At 37.0% G+C, this 27543-nt stretch overlaps 1 protein-coding gene and 1 long non-coding RNA gene across 10 annotated transcripts; both read right to left on the bottom strand.

The window, feature by feature from the left end:
* Positions 1–22534, bottom strand: LOC127507808 (ribonuclease inhibitor-like). Of its 9 annotated transcripts, XR_007928456.1 has the most exons (11): positions 13909–14468; positions 12152–12325; positions 10943–11116; positions 8527–8700; positions 8182–8355; positions 6812–6985; positions 6507–6680; positions 3486–3656; positions 3192–3365; positions 3032–3088; positions 1–2263 (listed from the first exon to the last, which is right to left on the bottom strand). XR_007928456.1 is itself a non-coding variant. In XM_051885227.1 (10 exons), exons 1-10 carry the CDS (start codon positions 14322–14324, stop codon positions 2242–2244), a joined length of 1827 nt encoding a protein of 608 aa, XP_051741187.1. In that variant the 5' UTR covers positions 14325–14468; the 3' UTR covers positions 1–2241. The 9 variants fall into 9 exon arrangements, 6 of the variants coding, with proteins under 6 accessions (XP_051741187.1, XP_051741191.1, XP_051741190.1 ...); XR_007928455.1 differs by having other exon boundaries at positions 3032–3365; XM_051885227.1 differs by lacking the exon at positions 3032–3088.
* Positions 22535–24107: 1573 nt separating this feature from the next.
* LOC127507844 (uncharacterized) lies at positions 24108–27152 on the bottom strand. The gene is made up of 3 exons (XR_007928478.1): positions 25660–27152; positions 25477–25581; positions 24108–25242 (listed from the first exon to the last, which is right to left on the bottom strand). It is a non-coding gene; the product is annotated as an uncharacterized LOC127507844 (long non-coding RNA).
* Positions 27153–27543: the final 391 nt, after the last annotated feature.

Raw genomic sequence — 27543 nt, 5'->3', positions numbered from 1 at the left:
TCATTTTAGGGTTTTTATTTTTGTCTTTTTCTTTTAAGTTTCACTGTACATGTAGTTTGCAGCAGTACACATGCAGTAAAGAGGAGAAGAATGACATCTCAGGTAAAAATGAAAAAGCATACATTATACAGAATTGATCCTGAACTGGATGTAAATGTTACTATAAAGACTCTACAAATATCAGAACTGAGCTGTTGAAAAAGTGTGATGAAATTAATGGACCAGCCCAGAATAGATCTAACCCTGACCAAACACAGTAAAATTGTTCAAAATTACTTGCAATTAAATTAAGGTTTGACTAAATTCCCTCCATCATGCATTTTGTGAGAATTTCTAAAATTATGAACAGGCAGCTTTGGCAAACACCATCCATGTGTCCAAGTCTAAGATCAGAGTTACCTAAACAGTCTCAACAGTTATCACAAAAGTAAAAGCACATTTGTGTACATTTTTGAAGCAGAGTACAAAACTAAAACTAACTTTACAGTGCTATATTTGTTTGACATACATGTGTGCAGGGGCTTCAATTGGGTATGGCAGGGTATGATGACCACCATACCTTGGCTGCCTGGTCAAGTTATATAATTTTATTAATTGCATGCAGGATTAACAGAGTTATATTACTATGTGTAACATATAATTTGTATTTTTAAAATATAAAAGCAAGTAAATTAAAGCGATCTAGTTGTTATATTCGTGTCATGTAAGATCAATGGCGCTGCCAATGTGTCTATTCACAAAGTGATTTTGCAGGATTGAGTATTGTAGCCAATCAAAGGGATTTCTGTTGAAAATAATGACTAATCAGAGGTGTTTAAGTTACCAGTTGTCCTTACCACACGACGATTCCATTTAAGAAACTTTCTATTTTTTGGAAGTCTTGGTCGGAACAACGACACAAAGTATGGCAATGATAATCTCAGCTTATGTACTTTATTTAATGTTAAAAGCGTGTAAAGTGACTTAGAATATCATTTAGTGCTCCCAGCTTTGTAGTCGTGTTAAAAGCAACAATGGATAATTCACCTCAGATCTTGAAATTAAACAAATGGAAGCAAGAACGTTCAAATTGTGAACAAACAAGTTTCTATGACAAAGATTGTTTTAGTAGCCCAGTATGTGTTTTTATTAATGTTTAAATGGTGTAGTATTTGTGAATTTTATTACGTACTTATTAATTTTCTTGCAAGTGCCTTCAAGTTCAGTCTCTGGTGTAGTGCAAATGCTGCGAGAGCCCGCCCACACCCTGTTCTGATTGGCTGTTGTTTCTGATTGATTGACTTCTAGTTTTACAAATGAGGACAATCTTTGTAGACTGAATAAAAACGTTTTTGGTAATCATATTAAAAATAACACTTAAATTGGATAAGTGCTGGAAAAAAGTTGTGTGAAGAAAGTGGGACTGTCATGTCGAGGGAGTAAGTTTGGAATGACGTCATCAGGGTCTGCCATACCCTGGCTTTTGGTGAAATGACACCACTGCATGTGTGGATTATAATGTAAATACGAAATCATGTGAATTTAAGCTATTATATTCTGAAAAGTTGATTAACTAAACTCAGTTTTGCTTGATTAAGCACTACTCAAATCTACAAATCTAGTTTGATGTACTGAAATCATTTTGATATTTCAGTAAGTTTTGGTGTTATGTCTTAACATATTCATGGGTAAACTATATACTGTATAATTTAGGAGTTTTCAGAATTGTTGATGAGATATATAAATATGAAACATCTAATCTGATGGGTGCAGAATAGTAAAATCGGGCTGAGAGTGGGATTAAAAAAAAACAAAACAAGCACCGCTGGTAAAATAAGCAAGATAAATCCCAATTGTTTTATATTTATATTTTACATGTTGTGTCTGTTAATACTGTGAACATTTATCTCTAACATTTAAAAGGTAAATTTTTCATGTAAAACACAAATCAAGCATTAGACTATCATACACAGAGACTGAGAGATGTATAGTAAGTTCTTTCTGCTGAAATGAGATCTGGGTGTTCTCACTTTTTGTTCATGAAAAATAAATCTGTTCTTGACATTCCTTGAGTGTTTCTTAAAACAATCACACAGCAGCAGAATAATGACACTTACTCCAGTTTCTCCAGTTTACATTGAGGATGTTCTAGTAGATCTGAAAGCATCTTCACCCCTGAATCTCTAATGTCATTCTCACTCAGGTCCAGCTCTCTCAGAGACAGATTTTATCTCCCTCTGAAAACTTCTGTTACTGATGCGACTAGATCTCAACCTGTGAGTTTCTGAGAAACAGATTAACCCTTTCAATTAGAATACAGTGAGAATAAGGTCATCAGACATAACACAAAGACATAAAGATGTACAGTTATTACTGGGCTCTTAGCAACATTAAAGAGTCTTAATCAACTATCAGTGTATCAAAGCAAGTCTGTCTATGTAGTTTATTTCTTCCAATTTGGTACTAAATAGACACATATTATACATGTTCAGTCCTGTTTATATTTATTAAATTTTATATTTATTAAAATATAAAGTATAATTAAATTATACTTTATTACAATATTTACATGTATGAATATGGACACTTATGTGAAACAATCAACAAGCACATTTATTATGTATGTGTGTTCGGTGAGATTCACACCCATGACCTTATGTGTTTATCATTCTTCATTTGAATAATCTAATACTGATGTAGGTCCATCCAGCATTTCTTAAGACATTAATATAATTTAATAGTGTAATATAATGTAATATAATATAATATAATATAATATAATATAATATAATATAATATAATATAATGCCTTTAGCTAATTTCGATTGCATTTTTGTCTTTTACATTAACAAAAATACAGACACATGCACAAGCACATGATTTTTACGATCTTGCTTAATAAAAGTCTTTTTTTTTTTTAGCCAAATAAGCTTTGGTACTGCAACTTTAAAGCACAATTTAGGTATCATTTGACTATTTTAAGGTTAATTATTGGTAATCTAGACCTTATAGAACACTATCATAAATACATTGTAAAAAGCTGGTAACATACAGTAGGGGACAATCTCAGAGCTGATCTCAGAACAGCACAGCAACAGAAAATCAGACACTATCACAAACAAAGAAATATGGATATTGTGAGTCTATCTGGTGAAGAATGTGTGTCAACATGCATGGATTCACAGTATACAGTGCTGGAATTGGAAACGTACCCCAATTTCTCCAGTTTACACTGAGGATCTTCTAGCAGATCTAAAAGCTGCTTTATTCCTAAATCTGTAATGACATTCCCACTCAGGTCCAGCTCTCTCAGATGAGATGGGTTTGATCTCAGAGCTGAACTCAGATCAGCACAACCTCTGTTACTGATATAACAAGATCTCAACCTGAGTGAAAAAAAAAACATTAAACACTGATGTCAAGAAAAGTATAGGAAAAAACTACTATAAAGATAGTACTTCCAGTCTTTACTAAAACAAATATATGAAAAAGCCAGTGCTACTCACCTCAGCGTCTCCAGTTTAAACTGAGGATGTTTCAGTAGATCTGAAATCTGCTTCGTTCCTGAATCTCTAATGACATTCTTACTCAGGTCCAGCTCTCTCAGATGAGATGGGTTTGAACTCAGAGCTGAACTCAGATCAGCACAAGCGTCACTGATATGACAAGATCTCAACCTGTGAGTGTGAAGATGTCCAGTGTGGGGGGGTAACTCATTACAAGTAACTTGAGTTATGTTATCTAAATACTTTTTCAAGTAACTTGTAAAGTAACACATTACTTTTAAATTTACAACAAAATATCTTAGTTACTTTTTCAAATAACACAAGATACTTTGTTTTCACATTATTGACTGACAGCACTCCTGTCCCCATGTTGAGAGAAATCAGAAGTAAGTGCAGAGGCGTTGTGTGCGCTGTGTGTGAACATGATGGTTATTTTAAGTTCTAGACTAAATGTGAGCATTTACTCATCTCACTTACACAAAGAGTCAGTATTCCTCAAAATGAATAAAAACAGTGAAATGCAATCTCAGAATATTGCACAAACCTGCAATAATTAAATACTTTTTATTAGGGATGCACCAATACCGATACCAGTATACCAAGCTCATGTACTTGTACTCATAAAAATACTCCCGATACCAAAGACCGATACCTGACGTAACTGACAGAATTTTCCTCGCACAGAGACACCGGTGGCAGCAGCAGAAACAATGTCAGCCTCAGGTGTGTGGAAATACTTCAAAATTAATGATGACAACCGACACATTGTGAACTGCATGCAAATTGCACTGAATGACAGACCAGAAGTGCTCTCCCTCTCTCTCTCTCTTTCTTGCGCGTGATCCCAGTTCTCTCAGACAGTGCGCGATCAGTTCTCCTTGCGCCTGAATGGTCAAATGCACAAATAGTTGTCAAAATGTCCATCGTGTGGAGTATCTCACATAAATACAGTCGGTTATGGCTTAACTGGATGTAAACAGGTGGGTGAAAACAGGATATGTGTCAGTATATTACATACATGGATTCGGTCTTAAAGGGAGAGTAGCCTAATTAAATATTTGTCTGTCATTAATGTTAATAAAACAACAAAAGATGTTAAGAATGTATATAGAGTATATATATATATATATTAGGGGTGGGACGGTTCGCTGTAAAAAAAAAAAAAAAAAAAAAAAAAATCGAACTGTTCAGTTCTCCACCTACGGTTCTGCACGCGTTTGCACCGCAGTTCATCCCAAATCTGACAATGCATCTATAATATGTTTTTTTGAAAACAACGTGCAAAACAGACAGACCGATTCAGCTAATGTATGTTTTAGTCGATGGATATGCATTCTAGTTTCCCAATACGTTACAACAGTGATGATCAAAAGAACATGGACAAAACAGTCACTCGTTATAAACAAATGTTCAATGACGTGCCGAAAGCTCTATGACCAGCCATTTACGCCGTCATCACCCGGGTGTTGATAGCGCACGAGCGCAGGTGAGACCTGAACATCTCACATTGCTATCTGTGTTTAAACTAAACTCATTTAAACCTTGCCAATTTAAACATTCACCCGTAAGACGTGAAAGAGAACTCGCGTGTGCTGTGAGGAGATGTGTGTGTGTGTGTGTACTTATCCGAAGCTCGTACATGGAGAGCCGCGTCACAGTGCGCAAAAACTCTCGCACAAATTCTCTTTCAAGTCTTGCACCTAAACAGACAAATTCACGCAAAAATTATGTCAACATGCCCATCTTAGCGAGTATCCTAACAAACATAGGTTTTTTTTTCAGGAGAAAAACGAGACAGACAATGCATCTGTATCAGTATCAGTGTAGCCTACTGGATCTTTATATTTGATTACTTTATTCAATTTCTGTACCTGAAAGCTGGTAGATGAAAAACCTGTAAAGCATTGTTTATTTTATTTGTATCTTAGCTCTCATCTATTTATTTGTGCTGTTTCTTGTAGTTAGATATTTGTTTTTATTTTCTTTATCTTTATTTGACAATTTTCCTATTTTTTACTGAACATAGCATACACCGAACTGTAACGAAACCGTGACACTAAAACCATGATACAAACCGTGAGAAATCTGAACCGTCCCACCCCTAATATATATGATGAAATAAAATTTGTCATATCATAGTCATATTGCCCACTCGTCCTGTATTCCACCATGAGAAATCTGGTCACCCTAGGTTGTTTACATTGGTTCGCAGTGTTATGTTATAAACATTTGTTCTGTAATATTTGTTTAGCACTTTTTGAAAGGCAGGTTAAAAAAGACTTGATTTAAAAAAAAAAAAAAAAAAAAAAAAAAATGACTTTAATAATTATACCCTTTAAAGGTTATTGGACGTTGTGAAATTTGTGCTTTAAGTTTGTGACAAGCACATAAAAATTATTACTTTTTCATTGGAGTAATAATAAAGAAGCTGTCCTACATTCATTAGTCTCACTGTGTTGTGCTTGGAAAACTGCCACATTATCAAAAAAAAAAAGAAGAAGAAAAAAGAAATTAATAAATGTATAGGCATCGGTATCAGCGAGTACCAGAAAAAAGTATCGGTACTCGTACTCGGTCCTTAAAAAATGGTATCGGTGCATCCCTACTTTTTATGTATTTAAATTTCACTTTATTAACCAGTGTCTTTGCTGCTGACCTTTGATGATACAATTCAACCCTACTAATAAGCAAAAATTACTTTAGATAAACATCACATTTCTGATCAGCCTGAAGCTTATTCATTTCACTTTTGGTGTGAAAGGGCCTGTATATTTGCCAAAAATAGAACGTTTTTGTTGATACTAAAAACAAACAAGCAAGCCCAGCCCAGGTGAGAAAAAAGTAATGCAAAAGTAATGTAATGCAAGTAACGCAATATTGTAATGCATTACTTTTAAATGTAACTTTCTCCAACACTGCTGATGTCTAGAAAAGTATAGGAAAAAACTACTATAACTAAAGATTATAGTACTTCCAGTCTTTACTAAAATAAATATATGAAATAAAGCCAGTGACACTCACCTCAGTGTCTCCAGTTTACACTCAGGATGTTTCAGTAGATCTGAAATCTGCATCACTCCTGAATCTGTAATGTCATTCTCACTCAGGTCCAGCTCTCTCAGATGAGACGGGTTTGAACTCAGAGCTGAACTCAGAAAAGCACAACCTCTGTCATTGATATAACAAGATCTCAACCTGTGAGTGTGAAGAAAATACATTAAATACTGATGTCTAGAAAAGTACAGGAAACCTACTTTAACGAATGATTATAGTATTTCACGGTCTTTACTAAAACAAATATATGAAATAAAGCCAGTGACACTCACCTCAGTTTCTCCAGTTTATACTGAGGATATTTCAGTAGATCTGAAAGCTGATTCACTCCTGAATCTCTAATGTAATTCTCACTCAGGTCCAGCTCTCTCAGATGAGACAGATTTGATCTCAGAGCTGAACTCAGAACAGCACAACCTCTGTCACTGATATCACAAGATCTTATCCTGTGTTTGTGAAGAGAAGTATGTGTTAATGTCCAGTGAGAATCAAGATTCAAGTAATTATTGGGCTCTAATCTACAATAATCAGAATCAGGCAAGTTGGTTTCATTTCACCTGAAACAAACTGATTATTAGATTCATCATTAAACATATTTTGTCCCTTTTGGCATGTTGCTTTGATATAATGAACAACATGAATAAATCTATATGTACTTCATGAAATTCAGCAACCTGTGTCATTTTTTTTTTTTTTTTGCTAGTTAATTGCTAGACACACAAATTCTTTCTGCCTTATTTCACATATACACATTTATATTTATAAATATATTGAATACAACCATTTCTAAAAGTTCAAGTTTAATAGAAAAATCAACTAATTGCAACGATAAATCCTGATGATCCATGTTATTCCATCAAAAAAAAAAAATATCAATCACAAAATTGCTTATTTGATTAGTAACAATAAGACCCAACTGAACCCCACCATATGCATTATTGTTGTAAAATGGAATGTGAAGGATTCTGTATAACTAGTTAAAAATCTCCAACAATGATATTAGTAATTTCAAAGCTACAGCAGATCAAACTGTCATTCACTCAATCATGCAGAGTGACTGAAGTGAAACAGACTTGTGTGATTCACACCTTCAGTACAGCTCTGCAACCCTGATCTGTGTTACACTTTCAGCAGCTCATGATGTGCAGAGGTCGTGCAAATGAATTTGTACCCAATCCTGTGTTTCCCAATCCTGGTCCTGGAGCCCCAACACTGCACATTTTCCATGCCTCTCTTATCTGACAGACACATCTGAGTCTTTACTAATGAGTTGATCAGGTGTGTTTGATTTGGGAGACAACAAAACTGTGCTGAGGGAACTCCAGGACCAGGACTGGGAAACACTCTCAGTACTGCTTGCTTCTGCTGACTAACAGGTTAATTCACACACTGTAATAGTATTTATAGCTCACATGCTAATAAAAAGGCTGTGCATCTATAAGAAAGGATTAACTCTAAATGTAGATCTAAATGAATACAGTACAGTTATCTCACTGTTACTCATAGGCCAGTGAATAACCCTCAGTGTGCTGATGTTGGCATGTGTGCCACAAGTTGCCGACCCCTGCTCTAAATAAGTCAAGAAGAGAAAAAAATGGTTGATTCCATCAAGAACAGACAGGGCCTTAATTCCTCAACTCACCCCAGTTTCTGCAGTTTACACTGAGGATGTTTTAGTAAATCCAAAAGCTCCTTCATTCCTGAATATCCAAATTTATTCCCACTCAGGTCCAGCTCTCTCAGATGAAACGGGTTTGATCTCAGAGCTGAACTCAGATCAGCATAACCACTGTCACTGATATTACAAGAACTCAACCTGTGAGTTTGAAGAAAGGGGGAAAAAATGTTTTTCCATCTTCATGTGTATTTTCATGTGTCTAACAAAAAAGTAACTTTCAAAGAAAAGAACGTACTTGTTGAGCATAACTAACAGGTTCACTTGGTCTTCATTCAAACAAATATATAAAATAAAGTTAGTGACACTCACCCCAATTTCTCCAGTTTAAACTGAGGATCTGCCAGTAAATCTGAAAGAATCTTCACTCCTAATTCTTCAAGTACATTCTCACTCAGGTCCAGCTCTCTCAGATGAGACGGGTTTGATCTCAGAGCTGAACTCAGAACAGCACAACCTCTTACACGGATATGACAAGATCTCAACCTGTTTTCAATGAATAAAGTGATAAGACAATGACAAACTCACTCAGAGAGCAAAGTGTGTGTGTGTGTGAGTGTGTGTGTGTGTGCAAGACTGCCAAGATATAATAACTTACCTGCTGATACAGTATCTGTGTTCAAATTGGTAACATCGGTATTAGTGCTGGTTGTATGCTAGATGGTGCTATGAATTCTTTTTTTTTTTTTTTTTTAAATTTGAACTAAAATTTAAATTAAACTGAAAAAAAAAATATGGCAAATAAAATGATTCATTTACATACTTAAAGGATTTATTCAACCCAAAATAAAGGAAACATGTGCAGTGAGGTGTCAAAGTAGTGCCTGTGTGGAAAGATCAATGAACTCCTGTGTCTCTACTTGTGCCCTTTAATCAAATCAGCAGTTAAATCATAAACAGCTGTTAAATAAGACAAACAAAGATTAAATAAAATGTGTGTTTATTACTGATTTGTGTCTGTCTGACTTGGCTTTGTTTTTATCTGCAAACCGAAAAGCCAGAGGTAGAGAGGTGCAGGTAGGGACGTCTGTCCTGTACGTTTTAAAAAAATCTGACGATTGTGCTACATTTACTGCATAAATGATATTGTTTACATATTCATATATTCATGATATTTTATTTAGCTTTCAAATACAATTTGGATGATTTGTGACTAAACTGGCTGAGTTAACAAAAGTGTATCAAGCATTCTGCGTTAGTTAGGCCTCGTAGTCAAGCTCAGCTATCAGCTGATTGGCAAATTCCAACCCAGCACATATCAGCTGATCTGATTCCTATGCACTCAACTGGCAACTCTCAAACAGGACGCCTTACTTAAATGCAGCTTCAGTCTGCCTGCTTGGCTGTTTCTGCTGCACGCTGATTTGATCTTGTTGCTCAGGAGCTAATTAAAAAAGGCGATTTCGGCAGGAAAAAAACATCATCTCGCTAGGATTGTGCAATCAGGGATTATCAAGAGGAATGCATTCCCCTCACGGATTTCACCTCAGATTCTTTCAAGTTTGTGAACCTGATCACGTGAATTTGCAGCATTCATCATAAGCTGCCTGATTTAAAAGTGACTAAGTTAGCATTGCTTCTTGCATCGCTGCGTTATTGACAGGGACTTGCTGAAGTACACTAATGTGACTGACTCCAGAACAAGTTCAGATATAAGCTAATACCACACCAGCTAAAGATAAAAGCACAATAACAGCAGAAAATATCACTGCTGGGCCTCCATTAGATGAGAAAACATGGCACTTCAGTCCCAGTGAAGCCAGACTGGGTGAGGAAGAAACCAGAGAGTATCAGTGCTGCAGATCTGATCCAAAAACAAAGAAATCGGATCATTAAAGGAGAAGTTCAGCTAAAAAAGACATCTGTCATCATGTGGTTCCAAACGTACACTATATTGCCAAAGGTTTTGGGTCGTCTGCCTTTACGTGCACATGAACTTTAATGACATCCCATTCTTAATCCGTAGGGTTTAATATGGAGTTGGCCCACCCTTTGCAACTATAACAGCTTCAACTCTTCTGGGAAGGCTTTCCACAAGGTTTAGGAGTGTGTTTATGGGGATTTTTTAACCATTCTTCTAGAAGCGCATTTGTGAGGTCAGGCACTGATGTTGGCGAGAAGGCCTGGCTCACAGTCTCCGCTCTAATTCATCCCAAAGGTGTTCTATCGGGTTGAGGTCAGGACGCAGCGCCAGCAAAAATAAATATACCATTTATATTTTTAAAAGTTTTATATATATATATATATATTACATTTTATATATTATATAGCGTATTTTAAAAACTTTTCAAATTATAAAATGTATGTTTTTTTATTTGCAACAGTTAGGCAAAAAAAAAAAGAAAAGAATTATGCCGTTAAAACAGCGACATCTGCTGACGAACACTGTGCTGCGTTGTCACGGGAACATCCCATCTGAAGATAATGAGGAAAATACGCCGCTCCCTTTGCCAAGTGCATTCCAAATGGCTACATACGCCACACGCGTGCCCTGCTCACATAGGGATGATCACTTCCATTTGGAATTTGCCTTGTGAACCATCCGGTACGAATATGCGTACCATTACACCCCTACAAAGAATACAATAAGTACCTACGCACCTTTGGTGCGTAATAAAAATCTTAACAATTACAAAAGGATTTCAGTGTTTCATGCTTGAACCCCTAAAAATACATTAAACAGTGATAGATTGTGTTATTTTGCATCAACAAATACAAGATAACTGACCTCAGTTTCTCCAGTTTACACTGAGGATGTTCCAGTAGATCTGAAAGCTGCATCACTCCTGATTCTGTAATGTCATTCTCACTCAGGTCCAGCTCTCTCAGATGAGACGGGTTTGATCTCAGAGCTGAACTCAGAACAGCATAACCTCGGTCACTGATATGACAAGATCTCAACCTGTGAGTGTGAGAAATAAACATATGGTAAATATGAAAGATATTTTAGAGACAAGTTCACTAAATATGAAATGGTCAATTTCTGACCCATAATTTATGAAGAAACTTAACTAAAAACAGCTATTTCAAACAATAATAAATTATTGTTAATGCTATCATTTGTATTTTTGATTAGTTAAATGCTACATTGGTGGACAGAAGCAACTTTTTTTCTTTTTTTTTTTTAAACATATTTTCTGAATGTTCTGATTTGAATTGTAAGGTGTGTTGACTGTAAATGTATATATGGAGATTTCACATCATAAAAACATCATGTAACTATCTACACTTTTATTACTTTGTGTTTGTAATGGCCAGTGATCAGGTGCTGGAAAGTGACAGCAGCAGTGCTCTCTCTAGGACACTCTCAGACAATTTTTCAGCAGCTTGCTATCCGTTCCGGTGGAATTAAAAAACATAAAAAGCAAACAAACGTATCCATATTCCTAGTGTACTTAGCCAATAAAGCAATGTGTTCTCACTTTCAACTGCTTTTATTTCCTGAAATGTTCTTATTATGTAAATATTTGTACGAATTAGGGGTGTAACGGTTCGGTACAGCAGCATGAGCTGAGCATTTTTTTTAATTTTTTTTTTTTTATTAAACAGTGGTTTACTAAAAAAAACTGTGTCTCTCTCTTTAAATTCATTCAATTATAATCAAAGATTTATTTATCCTTAAGAAAATTATCTCTGCCAATGCAGTAAATTATACAGGGAGCGCTTACTTGCACATAATATTAAAGATTACTTGCCCTTTAGTGTTAAGTTTCACTCATGATGTTTCCCCTTTTAAACCAGTATATCATTTCATACTAGTTTAATCCCTTATATCAAGTATAACTTGTATTACTGTATACCATGGCAAGCTTAGTGACCCTCACTCACGACCACTGTCCTACCACTTTTTACTCTTTTGTTGTTTGTCACCGCAAAATCTAAACAACAAAAGTATTCCTTGTGAAAAATTCATGACCAAAAAAACAATACCACTCACCCCAGTTTCTCCAGTTTACACTGAGGATCTTCCAGTAGATCTGAAAGCTGCTTCACTCCTGAATCTGTAATGTTATTCTTACTCAGGTCCAGCTCTTTCAGATGAGACGGGTTTGATCTCAGAGCTGAAATCAGATCAGCACAGCCTTTGTTACTGATACGGCAAGATCTCAACCTGTGAGTATGAAGAAAACACATTAGATACCGATGTCTAGAAAAGTATAAAAGAAAAATGACTTGTTAACAAGAACTCAGATCAGCACAAGCTTTGACACCAGTTCTACACTGATATATCCTACATTCAGGTATTAACAAAAATGTATTCCCCCCACCCCCATCTTATAATGGTGCCAAGCTGAAGAGCTTGCATTTACAGATAATGAGACACATATTGAATGAAGACACTATCATAATCTCCAACACATGCATGCACAAAGCACAAGGGAATCCAAACACGCACAACAGAAATACACATGAACACGTCAATCCACAAATGCAGGCAAAAAAATCCACATGCACTCAATTCACACTTGCACTAACTGGAAGAATGCACAAATACTATTTGCTCACAATTCATAAATACACAAAATTATGTGCCATTTAACCCTTTCTTTTAAACTAAAAATAATACTTTCAGACTTGTTTTATGTACTTAGAAATATACTTCATGTACTTCTCAGAAATATACCTAAAATTACACTTAAGTATACTTGACATATACTGACAGAAAAGTTTAAGAACGTCTTAAGTCTAAGTAAGTCGCAAATCTGTGTGAACGGGGATAGTTTTGATAATGCTGTCATCTGTACAAAGAAAAACCTTCTTAGTACATTGTTGTCGTGTAAACGTACCCTTAATCAGAAAATAGAATTCCATAATCGTGACAGAGTATACTTCAAAGTGTACTTTCATAAACTAAAAAATGTGCTACAAGTATTTGACTAGTAAACTATCAGTATACCTATAAGTTCACTTGTAATATAGTTGCAGTACAAACAAAAAAACTAGTTGTGTACTCAAACTTTACTGTTACAAATAAGGTGTATTTAAAAGTATACTTTTATACACTAAAATGTAGTATTGAAATATTACACCTACAAGTACTACTGTACTACTTCTAATACATGATACATAATACAATACATAATACAATGATATTAGTATACTTACTACATAAAATATACTTAAAATATACTTGAAATTTACTAAGTATACTTAATGAAATGAATTAGAAGTATTTTTTTTTTTTTGTAATTATTTTTTGCAAGGGAATGTATGAATACTGAGCAGCTTGTTTTGCTCTTCTTCCCCAATATGTCTGTCTAAAGTATTATGATTTACTTGATAGGTTTACAAACAATATGATGAAGGCAGCTATATATTTTAAGACTCATTTATACTGCATTAGAAAAATAGTACGTGTGATATTATAAAGGCAACATGAATTAAATAAGTGGCAATTAAAATTTTATTTGGAAAATAGTTTTGCACAATAAATACTCCCCCAAAAAAATCAACACCAGGGTTCCCCCCTTGAATATCAGTCATTTCCACCACTGCTTATATTGTCCATTGTGTTAAACACAAACTGACAGGCTTTACATGTCTGATAGAACCAAATAAGAGCAATATTTAAACACTGAATTATAAATGTTACAGCTGAGCTAATGTATATAATCAATAATTTTTAAACACTTAGACAGTTAAAAGGAAAGTTATTATTTTTTTGCATTACACAGCTCATATGTATTTACTCACTCATTTTCTCCAGATGTTTTGACCACTGGCTGAAGCTTCAGTTCTTCTGATTGATGAGATTTAATCTCATCCAACTTCTCTTCTGAGTTCAGAAGCACAATCATCAGAGCTGAAAACTGAGCAGGAGAGAGTCTGAGTCCAGATTTCTGCTGTGTTTTTATCTGCTGGATTAGATAACGGTCATCCAGCTCTTTCAAACAATGAAACAGGAGACTGATTTCAGCATTTTCAACAGCATTTTCTGAAGAGGAATTCATGATCATGGTTTTAATGTGTTGAATTATTTCTTGACTGGATGAAGAGCTGCTGCTTCTCTGTGTCAGGAGGTCTTTTAAAGCTCTCTGACTGGACTCCAGGGTCAAACCCAGTAAGAAGCAGAAGAAGAGGTCCATCTGTTTTTGTAAAGCGATGTTCATCACTTTCTGGAGTGAACTGTAGTCTGTGAAGCTCTGCTCTCCAAAATCAAGATTCAGACTGAAGAGATCCCTGAGATGGAGTGGATTTCCTCCATTAATGACATCAGTCACATACAAAGCTGCCAGAAACTCCTGTGTTCTGTGATTCATAAACAGAAGGACTTTCTTTTGTCATCTACCACTTTTATGATTGATGAGCTTGCTTTAACATGTTCAGCACTGAGTCCATAAGGTTCATCACAGAAGAGAGAGTTGCCATTTACCAACAGATGAAATGCTATTTTCCCCAGTGCTATGATGATCTCTTTTCTCTCTGGAATCAGTTTATTCTGAGATAACAGGAGTCTGCTGTACATCTGAGTGAGAGTCTTGGGGAAATCTGCACCACCTGTACTGATCATTTCCTCTGGAATCGCTGCAATGATTCTGCAGTAATCTGGTAAATAACACATGCTGTTGATGCGTGTTGATGTCCTGATGTGACTGATGACTTCACTGGCCATATTCGGGTCATTGATGCTCTTTCTGAAATATTCCTCCTTCTGTTCATCATTAAAGCCCTGGATCTCTGTCAGTCGATCAATATATATAGCAGGAATCTGAATGGCTGCTGCTGGTCTGCTGGTGATCCAGATCTGAGCGTTTGGAAGCAGATTTCCCTTGATGAGGTTTATTAGTAGATCGGTGACTGAGGCTGGTTTGTTTGGATCTATAATCTTCTTCGTGGTTTGGAAATCTAGAGGAACTTTTAACTCATTAAGTCCATCAAAGATCAGCATGATCCTGTCAGAGTCAGTGGGTTTCAGATTTTCAGTATTTTCAAAGCATCGCTGCAGAAGCTCTATGAAGCTACATTCCTTCACCGTCTCTCTGATAATGTTCAACTTCTGAAAAGGTATTGGAAATATATATTTGATGTCATGGTTTGATTTCTCTTCAGCCCAGTCCAGGATGATCTTCTGCACAGTCACAGTTTTTCCAATGCCAGCTTCACCCTTCATCAAAATGGTCCTGATATTCTGTCTTTTGAAGATGTTGTTGCTTATAATTTCTTTATTATTATTGATGTGAGAATCTGGTTCCTCTACGATGTGCCGCTCAATGAAGACATCATTCAGTAGTTGTCTTCGTCCAGGTGATATTTCTTCATTCAGATACTGGAACTCCTCCTTCAGTCTCAGTTTGAACGTCTCTGATACTACAGAGACACAAAGAGTTCAGCTACTTTCACTTCACATGCTTTTCATTTACGTTTACATCAGTAACATTATCTAGTCTATATTTAGAGACTATATTTTCCTAGAGACTAGGGAACATAAAACAATCAACACTGAATTAGAAGTCACTTCTGTGCTACAAGAGTTTGGATAAAAGACTGAATCAGCATGGAACAAAAGAGAGCAGCCAACAGATTCATGTTCGAAACTATATGACTTTCTTCTGTGAAACAAAGATATTTTGAAAAATTACAAAAAAAAAAAAAAAAAGTCAATTAAAGAAAGTCAAAGTGGTTTGATGTTGTTTAGTTCCCAATACTCTTCAAAATATCTTCTTTTGCATCCCACAGAAGAAAGTAAGTCATACAGGTTTGGCATGGGTGAGTAAATTATAATTTTGGGGTGAACTTTCTCTTTAAACTCTACTGACAGCATTTGTGGCATTATGTGAGACTTAAACATCATAGGCCATGTGTCAACATAGACCTAGTCTGTGCAAAGTGATATCCAATCTATCAACTAATTTAATGCAATCCACCAAAGTAGGAGTAAAATAACCCACTAGAATTATGTCTGTAACATAAGTTTATTCACCTAGAACGGTACTCTCGCCCCCAAAATGACACTGACATTTTAATGAAAAAGAGGCACATACACTGAAAAGATTTATGAGGTCCTGGAGACCAACAACCCTCGGAGGTAGTAAAAGGAATTGAGTGACCCTCTCCTGCAACACAAAGAAATACAACTGTTGTTGTTATTCACAGACCACCACAATTCAACAGTGTTTCCAAAAAAAAGAAAAAAGAAAAGAAAAGCAGGAAAAATATATGACTCACCAATAATCAAACTGCCCTTTCCCTAGAGGAAACATTTGAAGATAATTAATAATCAAGATAAGAAGTTACTGATTACTCATTCTCACAAAGCTTCTCGTGTATTTTTTTTTTTTATAAAAGATCATCATACCTCTGTGGTGACGCTGATGACGTCACTGTATACGGTGTAGTTGAGTTTCCCCAGCGCTGCACATTTGATCTCATACTCAGTTCCTGCTCTCAGATCAGTCAGAGTAACTGTGTTTTCATCCTTCATCACAGGTTTAGATCTCCAGACTCTGCCCTGCTTCCGTTTATACAGTAATCTGAGCTCCACTGTAGAAGAACATGATGGAGGAACCTTCAGAACCACACTGTTATCTTTGACCTCTTCAGTGATTGGACAGGCTGGCTGTGATGGAGGAATAAAGCAAACAGCTTCATCACATTCACTTTCATACAGCAGAATGCAGGAACCTGGATTATTCTTCATTTCCTTTGAGGACACAATGAACTTGGCTGGTTCACGGTCTTTTGAATCAATCAAGTTCTTAAATATCTTCAAGTTGCTCCTCAGTGTCTTTTGGATCTCAGGAGTGAGCCAAGACTTCTGCTCTGAATCAAGGCTGTTCTCAACAGTTTCTCCTTTTTTTGAAGGACTCAGATAGGCCTTTTGTTTAGGTAGGAGTACACCTGTCCAGTTCAGTGATGTGAACGTGTAACAGACCACATTTCCAGCTTTCAGATCCAGTGAAATCAGATCTATGTTGTCTTCTACCTGTGCACCAGCATCCTTCAGCTGTCTGAGGACTGATTTAATGACGTCAGACTCTCTTTCTCTCGCTTTCAGCCATTCTGCAAGATCACCTTCACTAAAAGGAGATTGATTATGATCTTGTAGAAGATCATTCAGGTCAGTTTCCTTCATCGCATCTCCACGGATGTTTGGCAGCAGAGAGCCAAGTTTTTTCATAAGTCTTAATTTGTACCTGTAGCAGTTTTGCTTCATTTGCAGAATTTTATCTTTAAATTCAGCAAAAGTTGAAGCAGGCAAGTCTTCTAGAAGGTCACTGCATTTCATCTCAGTTGTATTTAAACTCTCAATCACTGATTCAGTATCAAGGATTAGATCCATGCTGATGTCCCTCTGAAGTTTTGAAGCTCTTGAGAGAAGTTTGTCCAGAGGATAAAGCCAAACTCTCAGAGGAACCGCCAGCTCTTTCTTTTCTCCCAGCAGTTTTGGAAGATCACCGAAAACCTTCAATGCATCTTCAAAAGAGTTTGGGTTAGATGGTAGCTGGAAGTCACCATAAAACGTGCATGTGAATTTTTCGACTGCGTTCTTCTGAGTGTCATTCATCTTCACATTGATGTTTGCATCTACTGAAATGCATTTGAGCTTCTCAAGGGCTAATTTTGCTTCTCCTTCTACTGTGTTTATTTTCTCATCTGAGGAAACTTCTCTATCAAACACAAAGCAGGCGTCTGCTCCATACAGCACTGCTGTCACCACGTGTGTCGCTGTATCATTATCAAGAACCTCACGATGAACTATATTTTCAGGTACCACGCGATTCATGGTCAGTTCTTCATACCTGCTCGTTGAATGATAATGTAGTGTCAGTCTCTGCTGTCTGAAAGACTTCTTGGTGTCGTTGAGATATTTGGCTGCTCCACTGACACTGACGAGTCCACCTAAAACACTCAGTTTCAGAGAGCCATCAATGTTCAGTAAGTCAGATTTGTCCTGAATGGAGTCTGAAGCTGTGACTTTGAAATCTGTGTTAATTTTGGGACGGACTTGTAGACTCTGCGGTAGCTTCTCTGGATCCCACAGTGTGATTCCTGCAGTAGGGAAACACACACCAAACTTTACAGTTTTATTCCTATCTATTTTCTAAGCGTTTTTATTGAGGTGTTTGCTCATATATCATTCACACTGATTTATATATGGGAGTAAATCTGAAGAGCGCAAACTGGACACAGTGGGTGAATTTTCCCCTGCTCTGATGTAGTGAACGGCGGAAGACAGAAGACTTCAAGAATGAATGAATGCATGGTCGAAAATGCAACTTTAGGAAGATAGTCAGATTGAAGGTGCAAAATAGCTTTGACCAGTCCAGGGGCAGAGTCTAAGCAGGATGCCGAATTGACAGAGTCTGCAAATGCCCAATTCTCTTTTGCGAAGTAACAGCCATCTTTAAAGTCAGAAGCTTGTCAGGTGCTGTCTCTAGTGGTTCAAAAAGGGGTCTCGACTAGCCCCTCAAGGCCACTAATACCCTGAGAGTAGCAGAGCATGCTGATCATTTTTCCTGCAGAAACTCCATCACTGAAACAATCTGGTTCCAAAGCAGAACCTGCTTCACTAGCCTGTTCAGACTGCACAATTGTTCAAATTTGCCTTGCCAATTTATGTAGCCGACTACTATAGTGTTAAACACCTGCACCAGGACATTGTAGCCCCTTAACTGTTGGAGGAAGTACTTTAGGGCCAGAAATACAATCATCAATTTGAGGCAATTGAGATGATGACCTCTCCAGATCCCTTGGGCTGGATGGCCATCTACGACTGCACCCCAGCCCATGGGGGAAGTGTCGGTCTTTAAAATCTTGCGACGACAACACATGCCGAGAGTAGGGCCCAAGGTGAGGAACCGGGGTCTGAGCTACATAGAAAGGGTACGAAGCCCGTAGCGCCTAACCGTTACCATAAACATGGGTTTTATAAAGGGCATGAAGCACTCGGCATATGCCCTTACCCTTGTTTGCCTCTGGGGATTGGCCCTTGGATGAAAACCCTGGGTCTGAGCCACAGCTAAAACGGTCTCATGTGCGGAAGGCCCAAAGGTATCACCGTGGACACAGCTGCCATAAGACCTAGAACTCTTTTAGAGCAATGGAATGTAATTTCCTGACCTAGCCTAATATGGCTCAAAGTGTTTAAGATGGACTCGCCATGTGCGGGGGACAGCTGTGCCCACATGGTGACCGAGTCCCATACAACCCCTAAATACGTTGTCCTCTGGGCAGGAGAAAGAACACTATTCTTGGCACTAAGTCTCAACCCCAGAGATACAAGATGAGCGAGGACGTCATTCGATGTCAACTCGCAAGCTTTTGAGACTGGGCCAAAATCAGCTAGTTCTCAATGTAATTCAAAATACGGATGCCCTGGAGTTGCAACCGAGCCAGAGCTGCATCCATGCATTTTGTGTATATGCGGGGTGAGAAGGCTAGTCCGAGTGGAAGAACCCAATATTGGTAAGATTTGCCCCCAAATGCAAACCTCAGGAATTTCATGTGTTGTGGCAGAATTTCAACATGCAAATATGTGCCTTGAGGTCGACTGTGACAAACCAATCTTTGTGTTGAATTTGAGACACAATCATTTTGACAGAACAGTTCAGACCAAAAATGTATAAAATCGAACACAACCCCCCCCATGTTTTTTGGGAACCAAAAAATACCGACTGTAATTACCTCACTGGGTGGGGAATATTATCTATGCAATTCTCGTACCAGCAAACGCCCAAATCACCGTAGTGGAGACCACGCCATTGAAATGCGGAGGACGGCAAGCAAACTGTATTCTGTAGCCTTTTTCTGTGGTTCTCAAAGTCCATGGAGATGTTTGGCAGTAGTTTCCACGCTGTTACCTTCTCTGAAAGGGGCACTACTTACTTACTGTAGCTCAAGGAAATAAAAGATGTGCAGAAAACCCTATTGGGAATTGTCAGCATTCTGACCAAGTTTGATTCACTGATAATCATTCATTTTATTTATTACTGTATATGTAATAAGCATTTATTCACCGCTGCCATTAATATAAGCTACAAAACTTTTGCTCCATGAAATGATCATTTATCGTGGTGTGTCATAGATTGGATACAGTAAGTTGTTTGTGTTTTAGTACCTGGTATTAGAGCATCTCTCCTGCAGTCATACAGCATCCCCAGCTGGAAGGGTCTCCCTAGAGCCGCTGTTTCAATCACATTCACTCCCACTGTATCCATACTAAACACACAAAAACACACCAGTTACTGATCCTGAACACTTATTTTAAGCCATTGACTATCAGTATAATCCAGGCTTGTGCACCTTACAGTATAGAAATTAAAAATATTTCTATTTTCTAATTGCTAAATTAGAATTGAGGTGGCAAACACACTCAGGAAAAAAAAGTGCAAAATTATACCTAGGGTACAATTGCTTGTCACTGGGGCAGTACCCTTAAAATGACATCTTTGTTCCTTATTTTCCTCTGAAACATTGCATATTAGTACCTTACAGGGATAGTTCACCCAAAAATGAAAATTATCACATGATTTACTCTCCCTCAAGTCATCGTCCTAGGTGTACAGTATATGACTATCTTCTTTCAGATGAACACAATCGAAGATATAGCTAAAAATATCCTTAGTCCTCCAAGGTTTATAATGGTTATGGTTCCATACAACTCCAGAGGGAAAATACAGGCCTTTAAGGATACAGAATCACACTAAACTAAAATTTAAAACATTTCATAAAACTTAAAGGGTTAGTTCACCCAAAAATGAAAATAATGTCATTTATTACTCACCCTCATGTCGTTCCACACCTGTAAGACCTTGTCTTCATCCTGTTCATCTTCAGAACACAAATTAAGATATTTTTGTTGAAATCCGATGGCTCAGTGAGGCCTGCATAGCCAGCAATGACATTTCCTCTCTCAAGATCCATTAATGTACTAAAAACATATTTAAATCAGTTCATGTGAGTACAGTGGTTCAATATTAATATTATAAAGCGATGAGAATATTTTTGGTGCACCAAAAAAAACAAAATAACGACTTATATAGTGATGGCCGATTTCAAAACACTGCTTCAGGAAGCTTTGGAGCATAATGAATCAGCGTGTCGAATCATGATTCGGATCGTGTGTCAAACCGCCGAACTGCTGAAATCACGTGACTTTGGCGCTCTGAACCGCTGAATCGACACAAAAGATTCATAACGCTCCGAAGCTTCATGAAGCAGTGTTTTGAAATCGGCCATCACTATATAAGTTATTTTGTTGTTTTTGGCGCACCAAAAATATTCTCGTGGCTTTATAATATTAATATTGAACCACTGTACTCACATGAACTGATTTAAATATGTTTTTAGTACATTAATGGATCTTGAGAGAGAAAATGTCATTGCTGGCTCTGCAGGCCTCACGGAGCCATTGGATTTCAACAAAAATATCTCAATTTGTGTTTTAAAGATGAACGAAGGTCTTACGGGTGTGGAACGACATGAGGGTGAGTAATTAATGACATTATTTTCATTTTTGGGTGAACTAACCCTTTAAATGTGTAAAACACAGAAATATGTCAAGACAAACTTTGAACAAAGGAATGATCAAGGCTAAAAGTAAACAGCAGTTAAAGTAAGTCTTAAAGTTTGAAGGTTTCATAGGCCTTGCAGGCAGAACTATGTGACAATACTTAGTTTACATAAAGTCTCTTACTCTATATTTGATAAATGTGTAGACAACTAGAAAACATTTTATAAACCAAGATGCATTCCCTATTGCATTTCTGTCGAATCAATAAATTACAATACCTGTAATTCCATCCAGTTCAACAGTGGTGTGTGGCCATCGCGATTAAAATTCACAATCACAAATGGAAGACAAATCTACAGTTCTGAAAGTTTCCAACACTCTGTATTATGCAGAGTTAGCCTATCAACTATTAACATTTTCTAACAAACACATTCAATCAACTTTGATTTAAAGTGATATAAAGCGGGATGATTCATAATTCTTGACAGATTAACTCCCTTTGATGAATCTTTGAGAAAGTGGTGTACTTCTTTCTGAAATTAAATATTTCATATTAATGTCTGTTCACTTACATGTCGTGCTGCTCTTCAACGCTTCTGCATCAGCTAACCGAGAGCTAAAGTTTTTTTTTTTTTTTGAAAGATACTATGATTCGTTAGGAAAATGAGATCACTTAAATCAGAATATTAACAAATCGTAAACTGTCTATAAAGCCACATCTAACGCGTGGGACTTACAGCATTCAATTTATTCTAGAGTGTAAAAACGTAGCCCTTGATCTGTTTACATGAGTTTTCTGTCCCGCCTCTGTCTTTTTTACTTTCAGTTTCTTCCGAACCACGAGGAGCCGAACTTGACAACAGGGAAGCGAACACCGCCAGAGAGCGCGACAGTGCGCGAGAGAGTGTGAACATTGAAACACCTAAACACGTGACGTACAACAGAAAAGACTGCAATTTTTACTGTTTCTGGGACATTTTATGTAATTTTTTTTGTTGCACTGCATTAGTTGTCAGTAAGATATTTCACGGACGGACCTAAACGCTTCTGTGATAGGCTATTTTATGAAGAAAGTATACTATCAAGAAATTGAACAGCGTGGATCATTGTCATATGTTATCTATCAAGGATGCAGGACCACTTGAGACACTCTCAGGTAGTTGAGAGCGTGACTAATCCAATATATGAAATGTATGGGGTTATTATGGGGTATGGATGTATGGGGTTATTAATCAGTGTGCAATAGGCAATACAGAACTACTTATAGGAGATTTTTTAAAACAGAATTACAATGTGATTGTTAACTTTACAGTGTTTTTTTTTAAATAATTCCACATGAGTGCATTGAATAGTAAAAGTCTGCATTTCCATGTACAGCATATCCTTACCCAGGTATGATCTGACCAGAGAGCAGCTGACCAGCTGAGAAAGACAGGAATGTCATGGACAGATATTTCTACCTGTTTGGGTGTCAAACAGTACACAGACCACATCTTCATGACATTTCAGCAAAACGTAAAATCTTGACCTTGATGCACTGATTCATTCAATTATCAGTCAAACACCTAATGCCGGAGTCACACTTGTCAAGCATATAGGGCAGCATATTAAATATAAAAATATTAATATATTTCATCAGGCGTCTTTTTGATGTCAAGTGTGCTTATACTGATGATGCTGACATTGTTCAATTGCATTGCACTGGCACAAAAAAAAGTTTTTTTTTTTTTTTGTTTGTTTCTTTTAACTCACATATGACACAGATCAGAATTTGTTGCACATGAGTAAACACAAAAATCTGCAAGAGATCTGATTATTTTTGCATCCACTCTGAGCCTTTTCCAAATGGCTGTGTTCACTGCAAGTCTTACTGTAATGAACAGGGGTCTCATTTATAAAACTGTGCGTAGAATCCTTACTAAAAGTTTTTGTGCGCCTAAAAGCCAAAAAATATTCAGACTTATTCCCTTTATAAAACCCAGTCAGTGGAACATTGTGTACATGCAGCACCCCGTCTCCTCACAGAAATGACCATATATGGAGCTTTATTATGCATATTCTCATCTGCATACCATGTTTAACAGTACAAGACAGAGGAAAATATGAGATACGGATGTGCCGTCACGTTACATTGAACTGCATTGAATAGCTGAACTGCGGAAAAAGTGAGACACGAGAAAAACATTCATATGATGAATTTAATGGCCAGAATAGATCTAACCCTGACCAAACACAGTACAACTGTTCAAAATTACTTGCAATTAAATTAAGGTTAGACTAAAGTCCCTCCATCATGCATTTTGTGACAGTTTCTATACTGAATGAAAACAGTTTCATGATCATCAACACATTCAAGCAACGGATCCACAAATGCACAATCTCGGTCAGTTCTGCTTATATTGTCCATTATGTTGAACTTTCCAAACTGACAGACTTTAATTCAATTCACATTTATTTGTATAATGCTTTTCACAATACATATATTGTCTCAAAGCAGCTTTACAGAGAACGCTTGTGTGAACATTACAATCCAGAGTGATCTGTGATCAGAGGAGACTGTCAAAGTTATGGGTTTCAGAAATGTACATATACAAATCACACAGCTAATAATCTATTAATTTAAACAATTAATTAAATTAAGGCAGAAAACATTGAGCTCATTTAAGTAATGAATACATGTTAAATGATTTAGGCTCTATAGAGAACAGCACTGTTCATGTTGATCCAGAGTTAGAGTCGTCTGAAGTCTCTCTTCACAGGTGTTGGTCATCTGAAGTCTTCATCAGAGGCTGGATCCAAACTGGAGCTGATGTACTCTAGTGACCTCAGGATGGGCATCCCGAGATAACGAGAAGCAAAAACTCAAACCACACAGCAGCAACAAACATGTGACGGAATGAAACTGGTTAAAGTAACGAGAAACACTGACATCTGCTGCTGAGACTCAAACGCTGCAGTCTGAACACTGACATTCACAGAGAAACACTGATGCTGGATATGTTCATATGCTGAAATTGATATGAATCAATATGAAATATGGATCTTGATTCCAGCAGGAGTGTCTGTGAAAACAGAGTCCAGTTCTGAACAACTCCATTTGAGCAAAGCATTAAATGACAAAAAAACCCCACACAAGACTGAGAAATCTGAACAAATCTAGATAGACGTGATACTGATGGACATGGACAAAATGTAAGAAAAGCTTCAACTTTATTCTGCAATCAAACACTTTCTGTCCTACAGACTGTAGAGTTTGGGATCATGTGATAACGGAGCCGACGGACACAAGAATCACACCAGAGATGAGAAACAAGAACCAAGATGAGGTTTATTTACAAGCAGCGAATCAAGAGTGTTGAAGAGAATAAATAATAAAAACAGTCTAAAACTAACTGGAACACTAAAATTTCTTAAACGGACATAATACATAAATACTTAAAATGAATAACAAGTAGTAAAATACAATAGATAAAAAGTCATTCTTAAATAGTAAAAATGAGAATAATGTCCACATATAAGTTGTAAAACAGTGACGGAAAAAGGTGGTGAAGGAGGACGGGCAGCGAGGAGATGATCTGAAAGAGAATCAGAAACTCAAGTGAATCATTTGAACAGCAGAAGATCTGACAGTGAATCAGAAACTCAAGTGAATCTAATCAATACTAAAAGACTAGAGATGTCATGCTAACACACTGCAGTCAAGAGCCCCAACACTGTTACAGGTTCAACATTCAGTTTGTCACTAGATGTGTTATCTTGGAGCGTGCCACGTCCAGTCCTGTCCTCTGACCATAGTGCTGGTTCATTACCATGATCTCATCCTTTATGGATCCTCTCCCCCTGACCGAAATTCACCCCGTGTCCTCCTCAATGATCCTAATCTGCAGCCCCAGAATCTTCATCACAAAGTTAATCTGACGGGAGAAATGAGTTCAATTATGTTCAACAACAATCCCTGCATTGTACAGACAAAACTCAGTGTGATGACTTACTCGAGGAAACTCCTTCACAGGAATAAGCGCTCTCCACTGGAGTTTCTCAATTCTCATATTAAAATGTCCAGGTACGTCTCGTCAATCTCTGCTAAAGCAAACACAATCAGCTCACAGCAAAATGAAGAAATAATTTAATTCTGCATTGCCACATCAATTCAGGAAGTTGCAAACATTCCAGCTATAAATACATCAAACACCTCACCAGATTCAACTAGAAATGAATGGAGAACTGCTGCTTTGTCTTGAGCACTTTTGACTTAAATGAGTGGAATTACGAACTGGTTGCAGTTTTTGTGATGATAGAAAAGGTTAAATGTCACCATGACTGTTTTCATGAGTTCAGGACTAGAGTTTGGCTTCTCAAAAGTGCTCAAACAGGGTTCCTCAGATCAGGTCCTGAAGGACCACTGCTCAAACCCTGATCAAACTCACACACCTGTGATCTTCTACTGATTCTGAAGACCTTGAGAAGCTCAGGAGTGTTTGACCAGAGCAAGATTTGAGGAACCCTGGATTTTTATGGATAACCTAAGAAAAGTTTTCAGAAGTCTTATGTTCAGTTACTTAGACAATCAATGGCACACCTTTCCTCAACATGCACCAGGTATCATTCATGTTTTATAGCAGGATGAGTTTCACACTGAAGTTCAACACTTGGAGTTATTGTGAAGAACAACAGTCTGATTTAATGAACCCAAACAGCTCATTGAATTCACAAATGAACTATTGTAATAATGAGCTCCATCAGCACAGGTCCATAAGAGTCAGTGTTATCGTCCAGATGTAAACGTCAATGAAGCTCAAACACACTTTCAGACCGATACTCAGAGCAAACAAACAGTCTTAAGGCTTTCAATTTATTCTTGTGTAAATCTGAGACAAAAACAGTCAAACAGAGACTCACCTGAACGACGGCCATTTTCCAGCTGTGATTCCTAAAGATCTTCTTATATTAGGAGATCGAACCTCAGCGTGGATCAGCTGTGTCTCATAAACCAGTCACATTACAGCCTCGACTCTGAGCAGCTACTTCATTTCAACAAGTACTTACTGGACGAGCGCTAAAAGAGTACGTACTTTATAGCCTGATCACGTTAAGAATGAATGTGATCCAGACATCATCATTTATCATGTGACCTACAACTTAAGATATGAGTGACAGGTTTAATCCATCTATCTGTAAATATCTTTATTGATTCAACTTAGAATTATTCAAAGACATTTAACCATGTCGTTGTTCTTGCTGAAGCTCAAACATGATGCATAACACGAGAATGAATCTCATTGGTTCTTACACGTCAAGCGTTGATGAATGTTTATATGTGAATAAAAGCCTAAATTCAGTCTGTTCATCAAATAAAGTGATCGGGTCTCTTCACAAAATTTGTACTAAATCACTCAGTTTATATGGATTAGTTTTATGATCACTTTATGAATTTTTTGAAGCATCAAAGTGGTAGTTGCGTGGACTGTCAATGGAGGAACAGAAATCTCTCCAGATCTAATTATATATGGAGATCAAACCTCACTGAAGAAAGAGAAACGCTCAACTCGGATCAGCTGTGTCTCATAATCAATCATGATTCGTTCCGGAGTCAATCTGCCGTTTGAACGAATCATTTGAATGAATGACTCAATGACTCACTCATTAAGACTTGCTGCCTGTTTCATATTAAGAGCATCATATTTTTATTTTCAATGCTTGAAAACATTAATCTCATAGCATTATTTTTGCAATTGCGTTTTAATGCATCTACATTTGAGATAAAATTAGAGAACAGCTGCTTGATTTTACAGATTAATGTTGTTTTCAATAGATGATCTCATGAAATTTTCATCATTTTCAAAGGACATTTCTCTGGTAAATGAGGATCACACACT

This window comes from Ctenopharyngodon idella, chromosome 24, assembly GCF_019924925.1.
Source record: "Ctenopharyngodon idella isolate HZGC_01 chromosome 24, HZGC01, whole genome shotgun sequence".
In the NCBI taxonomy this organism is placed as follows: domain Eukaryota; kingdom Metazoa; phylum Chordata; class Actinopteri; order Cypriniformes; family Xenocyprididae; genus Ctenopharyngodon; species Ctenopharyngodon idella.
This window is presented reverse-complemented; position numbering and strand designations above follow the sequence as displayed.